Source organism: Oncorhynchus nerka, linkage group LG24 (genome assembly GCF_034236695.1).
Source record: "Oncorhynchus nerka isolate Pitt River linkage group LG24, Oner_Uvic_2.0, whole genome shotgun sequence".
NCBI lineage: Eukaryota > Metazoa > Chordata > Actinopteri > Salmoniformes > Salmonidae > Oncorhynchus > Oncorhynchus nerka.
In genome coordinates this window covers 82,741,413-82,765,279 of record NC_088419.1, presented here as the reverse complement: position 1 = coordinate 82,765,279, position 23,867 = coordinate 82,741,413, and the positions used below count along the sequence as shown (strand labels likewise).

General features: G+C 55.3%; 1 protein-coding gene across 1 annotated transcript in view; it reads left to right on the top strand.

Moving 5' to 3' along the window:
- raver2 (ribonucleoprotein, PTB-binding 2) overlaps positions 1-23,867 on the top strand; it is a 287,019-nt gene that overhangs the window by 51,200 nt on the left and 211,952 nt on the right. Inside the window, exon 3 of the mRNA XM_065009214.1 lies at positions 16,035-16,504. Coding sequence (XP_064865286.1) covers positions 16,035-16,504 — 470 coding nt within the window. The remainder of the gene's footprint in view (positions 1-16,034; positions 16,505-23,867) is intronic.

Below are 23,867 nucleotides of genomic sequence, written 5' to 3'. Positions count from 1 at the left end.
TGATGGCTGTTTAACAGTCTGATGGCCTTGAGATAGAAGCTGTTTTTCAGACTCTCGGTCCCTGCTTTGATGCACCTGTACTGACCTCGCCTTCTGGATGATAGTGGGGTGAACAGGCAGTGGCTCGGTTGGTTGTTGTCCTTGATAATCTTTTTGGCCTTCCTGTGACATTGGGTGGTGTAGGTGTCCTGGAGGGCAGGTAGTTTGCCCCCGGTGATGCGTTGTGCAGACCTCACTACCCTCTGGAGAGCCTTACGGTTGTGGGAGGAGCAGTTGCCGTACCAGGCGGTGATATAGCCCGACAGGATGCTCTCGATTGTGCATCTGTAGAAGTTTGTGAGTGTTTTTGATGACAAATTACTTCAGCCTTCTGAGGTTGAAGAGGCACTATTGTACCTTCTTCACCACGCTGTCTATGTGGGTGGACCATTTCAGTTTGTCCTTGATGTGTACCCCGAGGAACTTAAAACTTTCCACCTTCTCCACTGCTGTCCATCGATGTGGATAGGGGGGTGCTCCCTCTGCTGTTTCCTGAAGTCCACAATCATCTCCTCTGTTTTGTTGACGATGAGTGAGAGGTTGTTTTCCTGACACCACACTCCGAGGGCCCTCACCTCCTCCCTGTAGGCCATTTCATCATTGTTGGTAATCAAGACTACCACTGTAGTGTCGTCTGCAAACTTGATGATTGAGTTGGAGGCGTGCATGGCCACGCAGTCGTGGGTGAACAGGGAGTACAGGAGAGGGCTCAGAACGCACGGTTGTGGGGGCCCCAGTGTTGAGGATCAGCAGGGTGGAGATGTTGTTACCTACCCTCACCACCTGGGGGCGGCCCGTCAGAAAGTCCAGGACCTAGTTGCACAGGGTGGGGTCGAGACCCAGGGTGTTAAAGCATTTAACTATGGTGTTAAATGCTGAGCTGTAGTCGATGAACAGCATTCTTACATAGGTATTCCTCTTGTCCAGATGGGTTAGGGCAGTATGCAGTGTGATTGCGATTGCATCGTCTGTGGACCTATTGGGGTGGTAAGCAAATTGGAGTGGGTCTAGGGTATCAGGTAGGGTGGAGGTGATATGATCCTTCACTGGTCTCTCAAAGCGCTTCATGATGACGGAAGTGAGTGCTACGGGGCGATAATCGTTTAGCTCAGTTACCTTTGCTTTCTTGGGAACAGGAACAATGGTGGCCATCTTGAAGCATGTGGGGACAGCAGAGTGGGATAAGGATTGATTGAATATGTCTGTAAACACACCAGCCAGCTGGTCTGTGCATGCTCTGAGGACGCGGCTAGGGATGCCGTCTGGGCCGGCAGCCTTGCGAGGGTTAACACGTTTAAATGTTTTAGTCCAATATTTTAGTCCAATATTTACATGTGTTTTGGGGAAGGGACGGGGCGTGGGGAGGCAAGTATATACATGTAGCAGTATAATAGGAGTCTAGTAGCAGCAGTTGTGATGTGGAGAATCAGAGCAGGAGGTCAGGCCAGTTCAAGTGTTCAGCAGTCTGATGGCTTGTAGATAGAAACTCTCTCTGAGCCTGTTGGTATCAGACCTCATGCTCGGATATCGTCTGTCCCCGACAGAACGGGAGAGAACTGGAGTGTGTGTGGGGTCCTTGATGATGCTGCATGCATTCCTCATGCATCGTTTCATGTAGATGTCCTGGATGGGTGGAAGAACTGGGCCGTCTTCACCATCCGCTGGAGGGCCTTGTGGTCGCGGATGGAGCAATTTCCGTACCAGGCCGTGATGAAACCGGTCAGGACACTCTCGATGGTACAGTGGTAGTATTTGGAGAGGACTCGGGGTGGCATACCAAATTTCTTCAGCCACGTTAGGAAGTAAAGACGCTGTTGCGCCCTCTTGACACGAGTGGTGGTGTTGGTCCATGAGAAGTTCTCAGTGATGTGGACGAAGAGGAATGTTAATGTGGGTTGGGGCATGTTCCCATCCTGTGATACCATCTGTTGGGTACATGGAGTACAGACATGGCCATAGTGAAGAAACAGAGAGGATGTCATCTACAGTACGGTATTGACAGGAGCATAGTAGGTGAACAAAGCCCTGTGTTCTACACAATGTGATTCATACAGTAGTCATCACTGTCCTCCTTAGTGTCCTGTGTTTTTAATTAGCGACTTCACAAGGAAACATGGTATGTAGAATTGTAGGCTATGAGATGATTCCACATCAGATTCCCTCTGTCTTTCTTTCCTTACGTTCTTCTTGCCATACACAGTCCTTATAGAAATACAATTCAATCGCTGCGTTTTGAAGCCAAGCCCTGTAATTAAGAGCCTCTTTGTATTTTGGAGAGAAACGTTTAACCTGACAACCTGTCAGCAGCTTCTGGAACGCCTCTGTATTATAAGATTATTGTGTAAACTATTTAAGACGTTTTAGCTGTCCTCCCCTCCTCCCTCCATTCCTCCCCTCCTCCCTCCATACCTCCCCTCCTCCCCTCCTCCCTCCATTCCTCCCCTCCTCCCTCCATTCCTCCCCTCCTCCTTCCATACCTCCTCCTCCTCCCCCTCCCTCCCTCCATTCCTCCCTCCTCCCTCCATTACCTCCTCCTCCTCCCCTCCCATTCTCCCTCCATTCCTCCCCTCCTCCTTCCATACCTCCCCTCCTCCCCCTCCTCCCTCCATTCCTCCCCTCCTCCCTCCATTCCTCCCCTCCTCCTTCCATACCTCCCTCCTCCCCTCCTCCCTCCATTCCTCCCCTCCTCCCTCCATTCCTCCACTCCTCCCCTCCTCCCTCCATTCCTCCTCCTCCTCCCTCCATTCCTCCCCCTCCTCCCCTCCTCCCTCCATTCCTCCCCTCCTCCCTCCATTCCTCCCCTCCTCCCCCTCCTCCCTCCCCCCTCCCTTCATCCCCTCCTCCCTCCATTCCTCCCCTCCTCCCTCCATTCCTCCCTCCTCCCTCCATTCCTCCCTCCTCTCCCTCCATTCCTCCATTCCTCCCCTCCATTCTTCCCCTCCTCCCTCCATTCCTCCCCTCCACTCCTCCCCTCCTCCCTCCATTCCTCCCCTCCACCCTCCATTCCTCCCCTCCTCCTCCATACCTCCCCTCCTCCCCTCCTCCCTCCATTCCTCCCCTCCTCCCTCCATTCCTCCCCTCCTCCTTCCATACCTCCCCTCCTCCCCTCCTCCCTCCATTCCTCCCCTCCTCCCTCCATTCCTCCCCTCCCCCCTCCATTCCTCCCCCTCCTCCTTCCATACCTCCCCTCCTCCCCTCCTCCCTCCATTCCTCCCCTCCTCCCTCCATTCCTCCCTCCTCCTTCCCCATACCTCCCCTCCTCCCCTCCTCCCTCCATTCCTCCCCTCCTCCCTCCATACCTCCCCTCCTCCCTCCTCCCTCCATTCTCCCCTCCTCCCTCCATTCCTCCCCTCCCTTCCATTCCTCCTCCTCCTCCCCTCCTCCCTCCATCCCTCCCCTCCTCCCCTCCATACCCCTCCTCCCCTCCTCCCTCCATTCCTCCCCTCCTCCCTCCAATCCTCCCTCCCCTCCTCCCCTCCTCCCTCCATTCCTCCCCTCCTCCCCTCCTCCCTCCATTCCTCCCCTCCTCCCTCCATTCCTCCACTCCTCCCTCCATCCTCCTCCCCTCCATTCCTCCCCTCCTCCTCCCTCCTCCTCCCCTCCTCCCCTCCTCCTCCATTCCTCCCCTCCTCCCTCCATTCCTCCCCTATTCCCTCCCCTCCTCCTCCCTCCATTCCTCCCTCCTCCCCTCCTCCCTCCATTCCTCCCTCCTCCCTCCTCCTCCTCCTCCCTCCCTTCATCCCCATTCCTCCCTCCATTCCTCCCCTCCTCCCTCCATTCCTCCCTCCTCCCTCCATTCCTCCACTCCTCCCTCCATTCCTCTCCTCCCTCCATTCCTCCCCTCCATTCTCCTCCCCTCCTCCCTCCATTCCTCCCCTCCCTCCATTCCTCCCCTCCTCCCCTCCTCTCCTCCATTCCTCCCCTCCCCTCCATTCCCCTCCTCCCTCCATTCCTCCCCTCCTCCCTCCATTCCTCCCCTCCTCCCTCCATTCCTCCCCTCCCATTCCTCCCTCCTCCCTCCATTCCTCCCCTCCTCCCTCCATTCCTCCCCCTCCTCCCTCCATTCCTCCCCTCCTCCCTCCATTCCTCCCCTCCTCCCCTCCCTCCCTCCATTCCTCCCTCCTCCTCCATTCCTCCCCTCCTCTCTCCATTCCCTCCCCTCCTCCCTCCATTCCCTCCCCTCCTCCCTCCATTCCTCCCCTCCTCCTCCATTCCTCCCCTCCTCCCATTCCTCCCCTCCCTCCATTCCTCCCCTCCTCCCTCCATTCCTCCCCTCCTCCCTCCATTCCTCCCCTCCTCCCTCCATTCCTCCCCCTCCTCCCCTCCATCCCTCCTCCTCCTCCCCTCCTCCCCTCCTCCCTCCATTCCTCCCCTCCTCCCTCCATTCCTCCCCTCCTCCCTCCATTCCTCCCTCCTCCCTCCATTCCTCCCTCCTCCTCCATTCCTCCTCCCTTCCATTCCTCCTCCTCCCTCCATTCCTCCCTCCTCCCTCCATTCCTCCTCCTCCCTCCATTCCTCCACTCCTCCCTCCATTCCTCCTCCCTCCATTCCTCCCCCTCCTCCCTCCATTCCTCCCCTCCTCCCTCCATTCCTCCCCTCCTCCCTCCCCTCCTCCCTCCCTCCCTCCTCCCTCCATTCCTCCACTCCTCCCTCCATTCCTCCCTCCTCCATTCCTCCCTCCTCCCTCCATTCCTCCCCTCCTCCTCCTCCATTCCTCCCTCCTCCCTCCCTCCCTCCTCCCTCCATTCCTCCCTCCTCCTCCATTCCTCCCCTCCTCCCTCCATTCCTCCCTCCTCCCTCCATTCCTCCACTCTCCTCCTCCCTCCCTCCCCTCCATTCCTCCCCTCCTCCCTCCATTCCTCCCCTCCTCCCTCCATTCCTCCCCTCCTCCCTCCATTCCTCCACTCCTCCCTCCACTCCTCCCTCCATTCCTCCACTCCTCCCTCCATTCCTCCCCTCCTCCCTCCATTCCTCCACTCCTCCCTCCATTCCTCCCCTCCTCGCCCCATTCCTCCATTCCTCCTCCCTCCCTCCCTCCATTCCTCCCTCCTCCCTCCATTCCTCCCCTCCTCCCTCCATTCCTCCCTCCTCCCTCCATTCCTCCCTCCTCCCTCCATTCCTCCCCTCCTCCCTCCATTCCTCCCCTCCCTCCCTCCATTCCTCCCCTCCATTCCTCCCTCCTCCCCTCCATTCCTCCTCCTCCCTCCATTCCTCCCCTCCTCCCTCCATTCCTCCCCTCCTCCCCTCCATTCCTCCCCTCCTCCCTCCATTCCTCCACTCCTCCCTCCATTCCTCCCCTCCTCCCTCCATTCCTCCCCCTCCCTCCCCTCCCCTCCCCTCCATTCCTCCCCTCCTCTCCCTCCATTCCTCCCCTCCTCCTTCCCTCCATTCCTCCCCCTCCTCCCTCCATTCCTCCTCCATTCCTCCCCTCCATTCCTCCCCTCCTCCCTCCATTCCTCCCCTCCTCCCTCCATTCCTCCCCTCCTCCCTCCATTCCTCCCTCCTCCCTCCATTCCTCCCCTCCTCCTCCCCTCCATTCCTCCCTCCTCCCTCCATTCCTCCCTCCTCCTCCATTCCTCCTCCTCCCTCCATCCTCTCCCTCCTTCCTCCATTCCTCCCTCCTCCCCCATTCCTCCCCTCCTCCCTCCATTCCTCCCTCCTCCCTCCATTCCTCCCCTCCTCCCTCCATTCCTCCCCTCCTCCCTCCATCCTCCCCTCCTCCTCCTCCTCCCTCCATTCCTCCCCTCCTCCCTCCATTCCTCCCCCTCCTCCCTCCATTCCTCCCCTCCTCCCTCCATTCCTCCCCCTCCCTCCACTCCTCCCTCCATTCCTCCACTCCTCCCTCCATTCCCATTCCTCCATTCCTCCTCCCTCCCTCCATTCCTCCCCTCCTCCCTCCATTCCTCCACTCCTCCCTCCATTCCTCCCTCCTCCCTCATTCCTCCCCTTCCCTCCATTCCTCCCCCCCTCCCTCCATCCTCCCTCCTCCTCCTCCCTCCATTCCTCCCTCCTCCCTCCATTCCTCCCTCCTCCCTCCATTCCTCCCATTCCTCCCTCCATTCCTCCCTCCTCCTCCTCCATTCCTCCCTCCTCCCCTCCTCCTCCCTCCTCCCTCCCCTCCTCCCTCCATTCCTCCCTCCTCCTCCATTCCTCCTCCTCCCTCCATTCCTCCCCTCCTCCCTCCATTCCTCCCTCCTCCCTCCATTCCTCCCTCCTCCTCCATTCCTCCCTCCTCCCTCATTCCTCCCTCCTCCCTCCATTCCTCCCCTCTCCCTCCATTCCTCCCCTCCTCCCTCCATTCCTCCCTCTCCTCCCTCCATTCCTCCCCTCCTCCCTCCATTCCTCCACTCCTCCCTCCATTCCTCCCTCCTCCTCCATCCCTCCATTCCTCCTCCTCCCTCCATTCCTCCCCTCCTCCCTCCATTCCTCCCCTCCCTCCTCATCCCTCCATTCCTCCCTCCTCCTCCCTCCTCCATTCCTCCCTCCCTCCATTCCTCCCCTCCTCCTCTCCATTCCTCCCTCCTCCCTCCATTCCTCCCCTCCTCCTCCCTCCATTCCTCCACTCCTCCCTCCATTCCTCCCTCCTCCCTCCATTCCTTCATCCTCCCTCCATTCCTCCTCCTCCTCCCTCCATTCCTCCACTCCTCCTCCCTCCTCCTCCCTCCATTCCTCCCTCCTCCTCCATTCCTCCCTCCTCCCTCCATCCTCCTCTCCCTCCATTCCTCCCCTCCTCCCTCCATTCCTCCTCCTCCTCCCTCCATTCCTCCCTCCTCCTCATCATCCTCCTCCGTTCCTCCCTCTCCTCCTCCCCTCCTCCTCCATTCCTCCTCCCTCCATTCCTCCAATCCTCCCCTCCTCCCTCCATTCCTCCCCTCCTCCCTCCATTCCTCCCCTCCTCCCTCCATTCCTCCCTCCTCCCTCCATTCCTCCTCCTCCCTCCACTCCCTCCCTCCATTCCTCCTCCTCCCTCCCTCCCCTCCTCCTCCCCTCCTCTCCTCCATTCCTCCCTCCTCCCTCCATTTCCTCCTCCCTCCCCTCCTCCCTCCATTCCTCCACTCCTCCCTCCATTCCTCCTCCTCCCTCCATTCCTCCTCCTCCCTCCATTCCTTCCTCCTCCATTCCTCCCCTCCTCCCCCCTCCATTCCTCCTCCCTCCTCCCTCCATTCCTCCTCCATTCCTCCCTCCCCCTCCCTCATTCCTCCATTCCTCCCTCCATTCCTCCTCCATCCCTCCATTCCTCCTCCCTCCATTCCTCCCCTCCCTCCCTCCATTCCTCCACTCCTCCCTCCATTCCTCCCCCTCCCTCCCTCCTTCCTCCTCCTCCCTCCATTCCTCCCTCCTCCTCCATTCCTCCTCCTCCTCCCTCCATTCCTCCCTCCTCCTCCCTCCTCCATTCCTCCATTCCTCCTCCTCCTCCCTCCATTCCTCCTCCTCCTCCCTCCATTCCTCCCTCCTCCCTCCATTCCTCCCCTCCTCCCTCCATTTCCTCCTCCCTCCTCCTCCATTCCTCCCTCCTCCCTCCATTCCTCCCTCTCCTCCATAAAATCCTCCCCTCATTCCTCCATCCTCCTCCATTCCTCCTCCTCCCTCCATTCCTCCCCTCCTCCCTCCATTCCTCCCCTCCTCCCTCCATCCTCCTCCATCCTCCTCCCTCCTCCTCCCTCCATTCCTCCATCCTCCTCCCTCCCTCCATTCCTCCTCCTCCTCCTCTCCTCCTCCTCCTCCCTCCTCCATTCCTCCCTCCTCCCTCCATTCCTCCCCTCCTCCCTCCATTCCTCCTCCTCCCTCCATTCCTCCCTCCTCCTCCATTCCTTCCTCCTCCTCCCTCCATTCCCTCCCTCCTCCCCTCCCCCTCCTCCATTCCTCCCTCCTCCTCCCTCCTCTCCCTCCATTCCTCCCCTCCTCTCCATTCCTCCATCATTCCTCCTCCTCCCTCCATTCCTCCTCCTCCCTCCATTCCTCCTCCTCCTCCCTCCATTCCTCCCTCCTCCTCCCTCCATCCTCCTCCATTCCTCCCCTCCTCCCTCCATTCCTCCCTCCTCCCTCCATTCCTCCTCCTCCCCTCCTCCCTCCATTCCTCCCTCCTCCCTCCTCCATTCCTCCCCTCCTCCCTCCATTCCTCCTCCTCCTCATTCCTCCCTCCTTCCTCATTCCTCCCCTCCCTCCTCCATTCCTCCCCTCCTCCATTCCTCCCCTCCTCCCTCCATTCCTCCCTCCTCCCTCCATTCCTCCTCCTCCTCCCTTCATTCCTCCCTCCTCCCTCCATTCCTCCCCTCCTCCCTCCATTCCTCCACTCCTCCCTCCATTTCCTCCCTCCTCCCTCCATTCCTCCTCCTCCCTCCATTCCTCCTCCTCCTCCCTCCATTCCTCCCTCCTCCTTCCTCCTCCTCCCTCCATTCCTCCCCTCCTCCCTCCATTCCTCCACTCCTCCCTCCATTCCTCCCCTCCTCCCTCCATTCCTCCCTCCTCCCTCCATCCTCCCTCCTCCTCCTCCATTCCTCCATTCCTCCATTCCTCCCTCCCTCCATTCCTCCACTCCTCCTCCCTCCATTCCTCCCTCCTCCCTCCATTCCTCCCCTCCTCCCTCCATTCCTCCCCTCCTCCCTCCATTCCTCCTCCTCCCTCCATCCCTCCCCTCCTCCCTCCATTCCTCCCTCCTCCCTCCCTCCATTCCTCCCTCCTCCCTCCATTCCTCCCCCTCCTCCCTCCATTCCTCCCCTCCTCCCTCCATTCCTCCTCCTCCCATTCCTCCCCTCCATTCCTCCCTCCCTCCATTCCTCCACTCCCTCCCTCCATTCCTCCCCTCCTCCCTCCATTCCTCCCTCCTCCTCCATTCCTCCCTCCTCCCTCCATTCCTCCCCTCCTCCTCCCTCCATCCTCCTCCCCTCCCTCCTCCCCTCCATTCCTCCCTCCTCCCTCCATTCCTTCCTCCCTCCATTCCTCCCCTCCTCCCTCCATTCCTCCCCCTCCTCCCTCCATTCCTCCCTCCTCCCTCCCTCCATTCCTCCCCTCCTCCTCCCTCCATTCCTCCCTCCTCCTCCATTCCCTCCATTCCTCCCCTCCTCCCTCCATTCCTCCTCCTCCTCCCTCCATTCCTCCCCTCCTCCCTCCATTCCTCCTCCTCCCTCCATTCCTCCCCTCCTCCCTCCATTCCTCCCCTCCTCCCCTCCTCCCTCCATTCCTCCCTCCATTCCTCCCTCCTCCCTCCATTCCTCCCCTCCTCCCTCCATTCCTCCCCTCCTCCCTCCATTCCTCCACTCCTCCCTCCATTCCTCCCTCCTCCCTCCCTCCATTCCTCCTCTCCTCCCTCCATTCCTCCCCTCCTCCCTCCATTCCTCCCTCCTCCCTCCATTCCTCCCTCCTCCCTCCATTCCTCCCTCCTCCCCTCCTCCATTCCTCCCCTCCCTCCATCCTCCCCCTCCCATCCTCCTCCATTCCTCCTCCCTCCATTCCTCCTCCTCCTCCTCCCTCCATTTCCTCCTCCTCCATTCCTCCCTCCATTCCTCCATTCTCCTCCTCTCCTCCATTCCTCCTCCTCCCTCCATTCCTCCTCCTCCCTCCATTCCTCCCTCCTCCCTCCATTCCTCCCCTCCTCCCTCCATTCCTCCTCCTCCCTCCATTCCTCCTCCTCCTCCCTCCATTCCTCTCCTCCCTCCATTCCTCCCTCCTCCCATTCCTCCCTCCTCCTCCATTCCTCCCTCATTTCCTCCCCTCCCTCCATTCCTCCCTCCTCCCTCCATTCCTCCCTCCTCCCTCCTCCATTCCTCCCTCCTCCCTCCATTCCTCCCTCCTCCCTCCATTCCTCCCCTCCCTCCTCCACTTCTCCCTCCTCCATTCCTCCTCCATTCCTCCCTCCTCCCTCATTCCTTCCTCCATTCCTCCTCCTCCTCCATCCTCCTCCCCTCCTCCCCTCCATTCCTCCTCCTCCCTCCATTCCTCCCTCCTCCTCCATTCCTCCTCCTCCCTCCATTCCTCCTCCTCCCTCCATTCCTCCCTCCTCCTCCCTCCATTCCTCCCTCCACTCCTCCTCCCTCCTCCCTCCATTCCTCCCTCTCCCTCCATTCCTCCTCCCTCCTCCTCCATTCCTCCTCCATTCCTCCCTCCTCCCTCCATTCCTCCCCTCCTCCTCCATTCCTCCCTCCTCCCTCCATTCCTTCCCCTCCTCCCTCCATTCCTCCCTCCTCCCTCCATTCCTCTCCTCCCTCCTCCCTCCATTCCTCCCTCCTCCCTCCATTCCTCCACTCCTCCCTCCATTCCTCCCCTCCTCCTCCTCCTCCTCCATTCCTCCCCCATTCCTCCCTCCCTTCCTCCACTCCTCCCTCCATTCCTCCTCCTCCTCCCTCCATTCCTCCCTCCTCCCTCCATTCCTCCCTCCTCCCTCCATTCCTCCCTCCCCTCCCTCCATTCCTCATCCCCTCCTCCCTCCATTCCCTCCATTCCTCCCTCCTCCCTCCATTCCTCCATCCTCCTCCATTCCTCCTCCTCCCTCCTCCCTCCATTCCTCCTCCTCCTCCTCCCTCCATTCCTCCCCATTCCTCCTCCTCCCTCCATTCCTCCACTCCTCCCTCCATTCCATTCCTCCTCCTCCCTCCATTCCTCCTCCTCGTCCTCCCTCCATTCCTCCCTCCTCCTCCTCCATTCCTCCCTCCTCCCTCCATTCCTCCCTCCTCCCTCCATTCCTCCACTCCTCCCTCCATTCCTCCCCTCCTCCTCCATTCCTCCTCCTCCCTCCATTCCTCCTCCTCCCTCCTCCATTCCTCCCCTCCTCCCTCCATTCCTTCCTCCATTCCTCTCCATCCCTCCATTCCTCCATTCCTCCTCCTCCTCCCTCCATTCCTCCCCTCCCTCCCTCCATTCCTCCCTCCTCCCTCCATTCCTCCTCCTCCCTCCATTCCTCCATCCTCCTCCATTCCTCCCCTCCTCCCTCCATTCCTCCCTCCTCCCTCCATTCCTCCTCCTCCCTTCCTCCATTCCTCCCCTCCTCCTCCCTCCATTCCTCCCCTCCTCCCTCCCCTCCATCCCTCCCTCCTTCCTCCCTCCTCCCTCCATTCCTCCTCCTCCCTCCATTCCTCCTCCTCCCTCCATTCCTCCTCCTCCTCCATCCACTCCTCCCTCCCTCCATTCCTCCTCCTCCTCCCTCCATTCCTCCTCCTCCCTCCATTCCTCCTCCTCCCTCCATTCCTCCCTCCTCCTCCATTCCTCCCCCTCCCTCCATTCCTCCATTCCTCCCTCCATTCCTCCCTCCTCCCTCCATTCCTCCTCCTCCTCCCTCCATTCCTCCCTCCTCCTCCATTCCTCCCTCCTCCCTCCATTCCTCTCCTCCCTCCCTCCATTCCTCCCCTCCTCCTCCATTCCTCCTCCTCCCTCCATTCCTCCCCTCCTCCCTCCATTCCTCCCTCCTCCCTCCATTCCTCCCTCCATTCCTCCCTCCTCCCTCCATTCCTCCCTCCATTCCTCCCTCCCCTCCATTCCTCCTCTCCTCCCTCCATTCCTCCCTCCTCCCTCCATTCCTCCACTCCTCCCCTCCTCCCTCCACTCCCTCCATTCCTCCCTCCTCCCTCCATCCCCTCCTCCCTCCATTCCTCCTCTCCTCCCTCCCTCCATTCCTCCTCCTCCTCCATTCCTCCCCTCCTCCCTCCATTCCTCCCCTCCTCCCTCCATTCCTCCCTCCTCCTCCATTCCTCCTCCTCCCTCCCTCCATTCCTCCTCCTCCCCTTCCTCCATTCCTCCCCTCCTCCCTCCATTCCTCCCTCCTCCTCCCTCCATTCCTCCCTCCTCCCTCCATTCCTCCATCCTCCTCCCTCCCTCCTCCCTCCCTCCATTCCTCCCTCCTCCCTCCATTCCTCCCTCCTTCCCTCCATTCCTCCCCTCCTCCCTCCATTCCTCCCCTCCCTCCCTCCATTCCTCCCCTCCTCTCCCTCCATTCCTCCCTCCTCCCTCCATTCCTCCCTCCTCCCTCCATTCCTCCTCCTCCCTCCATCCCTCCCTCCTCCTCCATTCCTCCTCTCCCTCCTCCTCCCTCCTCCCTCCATTCCTCCTCCTCCCTCCATTCCTCCATTCCTCCCTCCACTCCTCCCTCCATTCCTCCCTCCTCCCCTCCATTCCTCCCTCCTCCTCCATTCCTCCACTCCTCCCTCCATTCCTCCCCTCCTCGCTCCATTTCCTCCTCCACTCCTCCCTCCTCCCTCCATTCCTCCTCCTCCCTCCATTCCTCCCCTCCTCCCTCCATTCCTCCACTCCTCCCTCCATTCCTCTCTCCTCCTCCCTCCATTCCTCCCCCTCCTCCCTCCTCCCTCCATTCCTCCCCTCCTCCTCCCTCCATTCCTCCTCCTCCCTCCCTCCATTCCTCCACTCCTCCTCCCTCCATTCCTCCTCCCTCCTCCATTCCTCCCCTCCTCCCTCCATTCCTCCCCTCCTCCCTCCCTCCATTCCTCCCTCCTCCCTCCCTCCATTCCTCCACTCCTCCTCCCTCCATTCCTCCCCTCCTCCCTCCATTCCTCCCCTCCTCCTCCATTCCTCTCCTCCCTCCATTCCTCCCCTCCTCCCTCCATTCCTCCTCCCCTCCTCCCTCCATTCCTCCCCCTCCTCCCTCCATTCCTCCCCTCCTCCCTCCATTTCCTCCCCTCCTCCCTCCATTCCTCCCTCCTCCCTCCATTCCTCCCTCCTCCCTCCCTCCATTCCTCCTCCTCCCTCCCTCCATTCCTCCCTCCTCCCTCCATTCCTCCCCTCCTCCCTCCATTCCTCCCCTCTTCCTCCATTTCTCCACTCCACTCTCTCACATGAAGAAAATATTGAGCAGTGGTGTTCCATTTCGTAAGCCACCACTTCTTGGAGTGTATTGTTTGATGAAGGGAGAGAAAGAGAAAGAATGAGAGAGAGAGAGAAATAAAGAGAGAAAGAGAAACACAGAAAGAGAGGGAACGCTTCAGAGAGGGCATAAAGTCTGCCTAAGACAGCATACAGGCTACTCTCAGTGGGATGTTACTGTGCTTACCGCAGTATGCCCAGAATACCATCTCAGCTCAGAGAAATAGATCCATTATGCACTTTGAGTATTAGAGTGTTGAGTTAATTGATTTCTGTGCGGGCGGTTGCAGGGCAGGATTGCAGACGGCGTGTATTAACGTTTTAATAGAATGTGAAGTCGTGCACATGGAGCTGGGAGTTGTAGCAGTCAACGGGTGGGACGTGGGAGAGAGGTCCTCTCTGGTGTTATCTGACAGAACAATCCTGGAATCACATTAGTGCTCTGGGTTCAGCTCCACCATCAGTTTCATCAGACATCAGTGGGATCACTGCTAAACTGTGCCGGTGTCTCTCAAATCCTTCATGACTCGACAGCACCCAAATCCCTCTCCTGGTAATGCCAGTATTAGTCTCTATCCTGATGCACTTAAGCACAACGTTCTCAGAACGCTGGAAGGGCATTAGGATAAATGCAACAGGCCCTGATAGTGTTGTCTCGGCTCTGCTTTGAAAGATGTCACCTGCAAGAGGCTGATAGCCATGAAAGGTTCCGTCGTTCTGCCCCTGAACAAGGCAGTTCCTAGGCCATCATTGTAAATAAAAATTTGTTCTTAACTGACTTGTCAAGTTAAATAAAGGTTAAATTAAAAATAAATCCAAAAAGATTTAGATATAGTACTGTTGATTTTTTACTGATCAGTCCTCCAACCACACCTCATTTATAATCAGTAGGTTTTGTTATCTGTTTTCACAGTCCTCCAACCACACCTGCACACCACTGTTATCTGTTTTCACAGTCCTCCAACCACACCTGCACACCACTGTTATCTGTTTTCACAGTCCTCCAACCACACCTGCACACCACTGTTATCTGTTTTCACAGTCCTCCAACCACACCTGCACACCACTGTTATCTGTTTTCACAGTCCTCCAACCACACCTGCACACCACTGTTATCTGTTTTCACAGTCCTCCAACCACACCTGCACACCACTGTTATCTGTTTTCACAGTCCTCCAACCACACCTGCACACCACTGTTATCTGTTTTCACAGTCCTCCAACCACACCTGCACACCACTGTTATCTGTTTTCACAGTCCTCCAACCACACCTGCACACCACTGTTATCTGTTTTCACAGTCCTCCAACCACACCTGCACACTGTTATCTGTTTTCACTGTTATCTGTTTTCACAGTCCTCCAACCACACCTGCACACCACTGTTATCTGTTTTCACAGTCCTCCAACCACACCTGCACACCACTGTTATCTGTTTTCACAGTCCTCCAACCACACCTGCACACCACTGTTATCTGTTTTCACAGTCCTCCAACCACACCTGCACACCACTGTTATCTGTTTTCACAGTCCTCCAACCACACCTGCACACCACTGTTATCTGTTTTCACAGTCCTCCAACCACACCTGCACACCACTGTTATCTGTTTTCACAGTCCTCCAACCACACCTGCACACCACTGTTATCTGTTTTCACAGTCCTCCAACCACACCTGCACACCACTGTTATCTGTTTTCACAGTCCTCCAACCACACCTGCACACCACTTTTTTTAATACATCTTTGTACCTGTATTGATGTTTATCACTTGTTTTCTTTGGTGCAAATAAATTCAACTAAATTAAACTGAATATTCAACACAGACCTACCACAGACACTAACTGTTTAGCAGGTTTAACAATCATTTAGTCACTTATGAAGAAGATGACCAGCACTCTGAAATTAAGTTTTAGATGTATTTTTAAATCAGCAGTCACGTGTTTTGGCCAGCTAGTCAGTCTGTCAGACAGAAGCTGCTATCACTACAGCCCTCGCTCGGCAGTGGGATATTTTAGCTACGCTACACATTCCATATCAATTCATTACCGCCTCATTTCACGGCCCATGAATCACTGCACTGGCGTGTCGGCGACTGGAGGCGAGAGGGGACATGTTGGGGGGCGTTGTTTCGGGCTGTTAGCACTAGTTTGAAAGGGTTCAGGTTTGATTATCCATGTTTATTGGCCTGTGATGTTGTAAACGCCTCCCCTGTCATAGTGATCTAGCATGCTGTTTTGTCAATGTGTGTTTATAAGCAGGTTAAATATGTCTGTCAGTGAGTGGATTATTTCCAGGTTGCTCCCAGCTAATGTGGGACTTTCTCTCTGTGTATCTCTGTGTGTCTCTATGTGTCTCTATGCGTGTCTCTGTTTGTCTCTGTGTGTCTCTATGCATGTCTCTGTGTGTCTCTGTGTGTCTCTGTGCGTCTCTGTGCGTCTCTGTGCGTCTCTGTGTGTCTCTGTGTGTCTCTGTGCGTCTCTGTGTGTCTCTATGCGTGTCTCTGTGTGTCTCTATGCGTGTCTCTGTGTGTCTCTGTGTGTCTCTATGCGTGTCTCTGTGTTTCTCTGGCTGTGTGTCTCCTTGTTTCTGTCTCTGTCCATGTTCCTGTCCATGTCTGTGTCTTCCTGTCCATGTCTGTGTCTCCTTGTCCATGTCTGTGTCTGTGTCTCCCTGTCCATGTCTCCTTGTCCATGTCTATCTCCCTGTCCATGTCCCATGTCTCTGTGTCCATGTCCTTGTCTCCGTCCCTGTCTCGGTGCATCCCTGTCCGTGTCGCTGTCTCCATCCCTGTCTCTGTGTGTCCATGTCCCTGTCTCTGTCCCTGTTTCTGTGTGTCCATGTCCTTGTCTCTGTCCCTGTTTCTGGGTGTCCATGTCCCTGTCTCCATCCCTGTCTCTGTGTGTCCATGTCCCTGTCTCTGTCCCTGTTTCTGTGTGTCCATGTCCTTGTCTTTGTCCCTGTTTCTGTGTGTCCATGTCCCTGTCTCCATCCCTGTCTCTGTGTGTCCATGTCCCTGTCTCTGTCCCTGTTTCTGTGTGTCCATGTCCTTGTCTCCGTCCCTGTCTCTGTGCATCCATGTACCCTGTCTCCCTGTCTCCGTCCTTTTCTCTGTGTCCCCCTGTCTCCGTCCTTTTCTCTGCGTCCCTGCCTCCGTCCCTGTCTCTGTGCGCCCCTATCCGTGTCCCTCCAGCATTTGTGACCCTGCTGAACGGTGACCAGGCTCAGGATGCCATCCGCTCCCTCCACCAGAGCATTGTGCGCAGCCGGGACATCACAGTGCAGCTCCAGCCCACAGACAGTCTGCTCTGCCTCACCAACCTGCCCCACACCTTTACTGCCCAGCAGCTGGAGGACCTAGTCCGTTCCTACGGAAACATAGAGCGCTGCTTCCTGGTCTACAGCGAGCTCACCGGACACTCCAAGGGCTACGGCTTTGTGGAATACATGAAGAAGGACTCAGCGTCGCGGGCGCGGTCGGAGCTACTGGGGCGACCAGAGGGGGACCGTGCGGTCATGGTCCAATGGACAGATGTGAACCAGTTGACTGCGGGTCACCACCTCCACTCTAAGTGCCTCTGTGTGGACCGGCTGCCCCAGGAGTACGACTCAGAAGAGCTGACCCTCCTGTTCTCAGACAGATACAAACCTGTCTTCTGCCAGGTGAGTCTGAGGTGGAGTACTTGGTGTGTGCGTGGGGTGGGGGGTTGTGTGTGTGCGTGTGCGTATGCATGTGCGTGTTCCACCCCTCCTATCTTACATCCCTCCACCCCCTCTCATCCACCCGTCCTCCATGTCACATATCCCATACCTCAGAGGTCCCTTGACCTTAGGCTCCTTTCTGTTACCACATACAGTCTTTACTCACCTCTCTGTCTACCCTCTCTGTTCAACCCAATATAAAATACACATACAGTCTTACTAACCTCTGTGTCTACCCTCTCTGTTCAACCCAATATAAAATACACATACAGTCTTACTCACCTCTCTGTCTACCCTCTCTGTTCAACCCAATATAAAATACACATACAGTCTTACTCACCTCTGTGTCTACCCTCTCTGTTCAACCCAATATAAAATACACATACAGTCTTACTCACCTCTGTGTCTACCCTCTCTGTTCAACCCAATATAAAATACACATACAGTCTTACTAACCTCTGTGTCTACCCTCTCTGTTCAACCCAATATAAAATACACATACAGTCTTACTCACCTCTCTGTCTACCCTCTCTGTTCAACCCAATATAAAATACACATACAGTCTTACTCACCTCTGTGTCTACCCTCTCTGTTCAACCCAATATAAAATACACATACAGTCTTACTAACCTCTGTGTCTACCCTCTCTGTTCAACCCAATATAAAATACACATACAGTCTTACTCACCTCTCTGTCTACCCTCTCTGTTTAACCCAATATAAAATACACATACAGTCTTACTCACCTCTCTGTCTACCCTCTCTGTTTAACCCAATATAAAATACACATACAGTCTTACTCACCTCTCTGTCTACTCTGTCTACCCTCTCTCACCTCTCTTCAACCCAATATAAAATACACATACAGTCTTACTCACCTCTCTGTCTACCCTCTCTGTTCAACCCAATATAAAATACACATACAGTCTTACTCACCTCTCTGTCTACCCTCTCTGTTCAACCCAATATAAAATACACATACAGTCTTACTCACCTCTCTGTCTACCCTCTCTGTTCAACCCAATATAAAATACACATGCAGAAGGCCCTTAAATCCTCCACCCTAAGCCCTCCACCCCACCCCCACCATCATCCCTCTGCAGTGCACTAAGGGCTCTCCTCCTCCCTAAGCCCCCCACCCCCACCATCATCCCTCTGCAGTGCACTAAGGGCTCTCCTCCTCCCTAAGCCCCCCATCCCCACCATCATCCCCCCATCCCCACCATCATCCCTCTGCAGTGCACTAAGGGCTCTCCTCCTCCCTAAGCCCCCACCATCATCCCTCTGCAGTGCACTAAGGGCTCTCCTCCTCCCTAAGCCCCCACCATCATCCCTCTGCAGTGCACTAAGGGCTCTCCTCCTCCCTAAGCCCCCACCCCCACCATCATCCCTCTGCAGTGCACTAAGGGCTCTCCTCCTCCCTAAGCCCCCCATCCCCCACCATCATCCCTCTGCAGTGCACTAAGGGCTCTCCTCCTCCCTAAGCCCCCACCATCATCCCTCTGCAGTGCACTAAGGGCTCTCCTCCTCCCTAAGCTCTCCTCCTCCCCCCCCACCATCATCCCTCTGCAGTGCACTAAGGGCTCTCCTCCTCCCTAAGCCCCCACCATCATCCCTCTGCAGTGCACTAAGGGCTCTCCTCCTCCCTAAGCCCCCACCGTCATCCCTCTGCAGTGCACTAAGGGCTCTCCTCCTCCCTAAGCCCCCCACCCTCATCCCTCTGCAGTGCACTAAGGGCTCTCCTCCTCCCTAAGCCCCCACCATCATCCCTCTGCAGTGCACTAAAGGCTCTCCTCCTCCCTAAGCCCCCACCATCATCCCTCTGCAGTGCACTAAAGGCTCTCCTCCTCCCTAAGCCCCCACCATCATCCCTCTGCAGTGCACTAAGGGCTCTCCTCCTCCCTAAGCCCCCCACCCCCACCATCATCCCTCTGCAGTGCACTAAGGGCTCTCCTCCTCCCTCAAGCCCCCACCCCCACCATCATCCTTCTGCAGTGCACTAAGGGCTCTCCTCCTCCCTAAGCCCCCCACCATCATCCCTCTGCAGTGCACTAAGGGCTCTCCTCCTCCCTAAGCCCCCCACCATCATCCCTCTGCAGTGCACTAAGGGCTCTCCTCCTCCCTATGCCCCCCACCATCATCCCTCTGCAGTGCACTAAGGGCTCTCCTCCTCCCTAAGCCCCCACCATCATCCCTCTGCAGTGCACTAAGGGCTCACCTCCTCCCTAAGCCCCCCACCATCATCCCTCTGCAGTGCACTAAGGGCTCACCTCCTCCTATGCCCCCCACCATCATCCCTCTGCAGTGCACTAAGGGCTCACCTCCTCCCTATGCCCCCACCATCATCCCTCTGCAGTGCACTAAGGGCTCACCTCCTCCCTATGCCCCCACCATCATCCCTCTGCAGTGCACTAAGGGCTCACCTCATCCCTCTCCCTATGCCCCCCACCATCATCCCTCTGCAGTGCACTAAGGGCTCACCTCCTCCCTATGCCCCCCACCATCATCCCTCTGCAGTGCACTAAGGGCTCACCTCCTCCCTATGCCCCCACCATCATCCCTCTGCAGTGCACTAAGGGCTCACCTCCTCCCTATGCCCCCCACCATCATCCCTCTGCAGTGCACTAAGGGCTCACCTCCTGCCCCCCCTCATGCCCCCACCATCATCCCTCTGCAGTGCACTAAGGGCTCACCTCCTCCCTATGCCCCCCACCATCATCCCTCTGCAGTGCACTAAGGGCTCTCCTCCTCCCTAAGCCCCCCACCATCATCCCTCTGCAGTGCACTAAGGGCTCTCCTCCTCCCTAAGCCCTATGATCACCACTAGTCTGCTGCCTCTAGAGCCTTTTTTGCTTTTCTTTTTTAAATGATTATTTTCAACTAGATCAGCTTTCATGAGGTGTTTGCATCATTGCTTGTTTTGTACCCTTTTTTGCTTTAAAAATAATAATTAGGTTCTTTATCATCTTTATCATCTTTTAAACTAGATTAATATCATACATTTTAAGTTAGATCACATTTACATTATATACAGTACCAATCAAAAGATTGAACACCTACTCATTCCAGGGTTTTTCTTTATTTTTACTATTTTCTACCTTGTAGAATAATAGTGAAGACATTAACACTATGAAATGACACATATGGAATCATGTAGCAACCAAAAAAGTGTTAAACCAATCAAAATATATTTTATATTTGAGATTCATCAGAGTTGCCACCCTTTGCCTTGTTGACAGCTTTGCACACTATTGGCATGCCATACTGTATATATATATCAAAAGGTAAGAACTTCCCATTGTTCACCCCTCCTCGTTTCGTTTCCATGGTTCTTCTCCATTTCAGTTCCCTTCTAATTTGTTTAAAAACGTTCTATCCTCCGGCAGCTTGAGAGTGACTCATCTAGTACTGTAGTGCTAGACTAATTAAAGTCTCCATCCTTACAGTGATTGTCAAAGCCTCGCTCAGTGTGCTTCGGGTCACCCTCAAACAAATAAAGGGCTCCTGAGTGGCGCAGCGGTCTAAGGCACTGTATCTCAGTGATAGAGGTGTCACTACAGACACCCTGGTTCGAATCCAGGCTGTATCACAACTGATTTGGAGTCCAATAGGTTTGTGCACAATTGGCCCAGCGTCGTCCATGTTTGGCTGGTGTAGGCCGTCATTGTAAATAACAAATTGTTCTTAATTGGCTTGCATAGTTAAATAAAGGTTAAATAAAAAAATAAGCTGGAGGCAATCTAAGAATGCTAGGCCCATTAGAAAGCTATGTGTTATTAGCAGGTAAATGACAGTAGAGAGAAGTCTGTTTCTCTCTCTCTGTGTGCCCCCCCTTTCTCTTTTTCTGTGGCTAGGGACTGGACAGAGCTCTGGGAAAAAACGGTATACTACATGAGTCATCAGTGATGAAGCAGGGTACCTGTAAGAGGAGAAGAGTGGAGTTACATTTGGTGGAGTTAGGAGGGGTTAGGAGGAGTTAACTTCTTTGGGATAGGGGGCGGTATATTGACGTCCGGATGAAAAACGTGCCCAAAGTAAACTGCCTGCTACTCAGGCCCAGAAGCTATAATATGCATATAATTGGTAGATTTGGATAGAAAACGAAGATCTTCAAAGGTAAGGCATATATTATATCGCTATTTCTGTCTTTCGTGTCGCAACTCCCTGGTTGAAAATGATTTGTTATACATTTGTGTGCTGGGCGCTGTCCTCAGATAATCGAATGGTTTGCTTTCGCCAGAAAGCCTTTTTGAAATCTGACACAGCGGCTGTATTGACAACGAGTTAACCTTTATTGTGATGTATTGCACTTGTGATTTCATGAAAGTGTAATATTTCTAGTAATTTAATTTTAATTTGACGCTCTGCAATTTCACCGGAAGTGATCCGCGTCCCACTGATCCGCAAGAAGTTAAGAAGAGATAGGAGGGGTTAGGAGGGGTTAGAAGAAGTTAGGAGGGGTTAGGAGGGGTTAGGAGGAGTTAGGAGGAGTTATGAGGGGTTATGAGGGGTTAGGGGTAGTTAGGAGGGGGTAGGAGGAGTTAGGAGGAGTTATGAGGGGTTAGGAGGAGTTAGGAGGGGTTATGAGGGGTTAGGGGGTGTTATGAGGGGTTAGATGGGGTTAGGAGGGGTTAGGAGGAGTTAGGGGGAGTTAGGAGGAGTTAGGAAGGAGTTAGGAGGGTTTAGGAGGAGTTAGGAGGGTTAGGAGGAATTAGGAGGAGTTAGGAGGGGTTAGTGGGAGTTAGGAGGGGTTAGGAGGAGTTAGGAAGGAGTTAGGAGGAGTTAGGAGGGGTTAGGAGGGGTTAGGGGGAGTTGGAAGGGGTTAGGAGGGGTTAGGAGGGGTTAGGAGGAGTTATGAAGGGTTAGGAGGAGTTAGGAGGAGTTATGAGGGGTTAGGGGGAGTTAGGAGGAGTTAGGAGGAGTTATGAGGGGTTAGGGGGAGTTATGAGGGGTTAGAAGGAGTTAGGAGGAATTAGGAGGAGTTAGGAGGGGTTAGGGGGAGTTAGGAGGGGTTAAAAGGAGTTAGGAGGAGTTAGGAGGGGTTAGGAGGAGTTATGAGGGGTTATGAGGAGTTAGGAGGGGTTAGGAGGAGTTAGGAGGGGTTAGGAGAAGTTAGGAGGGGTTAGGTGGGGTTAGGAGAAGTTAGGATGGGTTAGGAGGAGTTAGGAGGGGTTAGGAGGAGTTAGGAGGGGTTAGGGGAGTTAGGAGGGGTTATGGGGAGTTAGGAGGGGTTAGAAGGAGTTAGGAGGGGTTAGGAGGAGTTATGAGGGGTTAGGAGGAGTTAGGAGGGGTTACGAGAAGTTAGGAGGGGTTAGGCGGGGTTAGTAGAAGTTAGGATGGGTTAGGAGGAGTTAGGAGGAGTTAGGAGGGGTTAGGGGGAGTTAGGAGGGGTTAGGAGGAGTTAGGAGGGGTTAGGAGGAGTTAGGAGGAGTTAGGATGTGTGTATGTGTGTGTTCATCAAGCTGACATAAACCCAATGCCCTGGTTGTCGGTCTGTGTGAACGCAGTAGACTTCCAGGGCCCTATAGAGGAGAGACTTTGAAGACCACAGAGTGACTGTTCCGTGACCGGGGACATGGTTGCCCTGTCACAGCTGTCAGTGAGAGGAGAGGAGACGCCACACCTGCCTGATTGACAGGCTGGGACAGAGGAGACTAGGAGGAGAACTGTGTCAGAGTAGCAGTCTGTGAGAGAACAGGGTGTCAATGAGAGTGTGTGGCTGAGAGTGTGTGGGTGACAAAGTGTTGTGGATGTGATGGATGACCGGTGTGGGCCGAGGAGGGTGAAGATGATTTATTTGGAAGAGATTTTTGCCCTTTTTGAAAAGACTGTACAGCCATATACTGCAGACAACACACACACACACACACACACACACACACACACACACACACACACACACACACACACACACACACACACACACACACACACACACGTGCGTAACGATGGTGTGGTGTCAGGAAAATAACCTCACACTCAACGTCAACAAAACAAAGGAGATGATCGTGGACTTCAGGAAACAGCAGAGGGAGCAACCCTTATCCACATCGATGGGACAGCAGTGGAGAAGGTGGAAAGTTCCTCAGCGTACACATCACAGACAAACCTAAATGGTCCACCCACACAGGCAGCGTGGTGAAGAAGGCACAACAGCGCCTCTTCAACCTCAGGAGGCTGAAGAATTGTGGCTTGTCACCGAAAACACTTACAAACTTTTACAGATGCACAATCAAGAGCATCCTGTCAGGCTGTATCACCGCCTGATATGGCAACTGGTCCGCCCACAACCGTAAGGCTCTCCAGAGGGTAGAGAGGTCTGTACAACACATCACCGGGGGCAAACTACCTGCCCTCCAGGACACCTACACCACCCAATGTCACAGGAAGGCCAAAAAGATCATCAAGGACAACAACCACCCGAGCCACTGCCTGTTCACCCCGCTATCATCCAGAAGGCGAGGTCAGGACAGGTGCATCAATGCTGGCACCAAGAGACTGAAAAACAGCTTCTATCTCAAGGCCATCAGACTGTTAAACAGCCGTCACTAACATTGAGTGGCTGCTGCCAACACACTGACTCAAATCTCTAGCCACTTTAATAATAAAACAAATCGGATGTAATAAATGTATCACTAGTCACCCTAAACAATGGCACTTTATATAATGTTTACATACCCTACATTACTCATCTCAAATGTATATACTGTTCTCTATACCATCTACTTTATCTTACCTATGCCGCACGGCCATCGCTCATCCATATATTTATATGTACATATTCTTAATCATTCCTTTACACTTGTGTGTATAAGTTAGTTGTTGTGAAATTGTTAGATTACTTGTTAGATATTACAGCATGGTCGGAACTAGAAGCACAAGCATTTCGCTACACTCACATTAACATCTACTAGCCATGTGTATGTGACCAATAACATTTGATTTGCTTTGATTTGACTCTCTTGTAGTGTTAAGCAAGATAGAGTGGAGATGGCCTGTTTGCTAAGTCCCACTCATAACAAGCCAGAAACACATCCACAACACTTTGTTACCCACACACTCTCAGCCACACAGGGGAGCCTGGAGATCTGGCGAAGGCTTGAGAGACTGACGAGCCCGGCGGAGGCAGGGGAGCCTGGAGATCTGGCGAAGGCTTGAGAGACTGACGAGCCGGCGGAGGCAGGGGAGCCTGGAGATCTGGCGAAGGCTTGAGAGACTGACGAGCCGGCGGAGGCAGGGGAGCCTGGAGATCCGGCGAAGGCTTGAGAGACTGACGAGCCGGCGGAGGCAGGGGAGCCTGCAGATCCGGCGAAGGCTTGAGAGA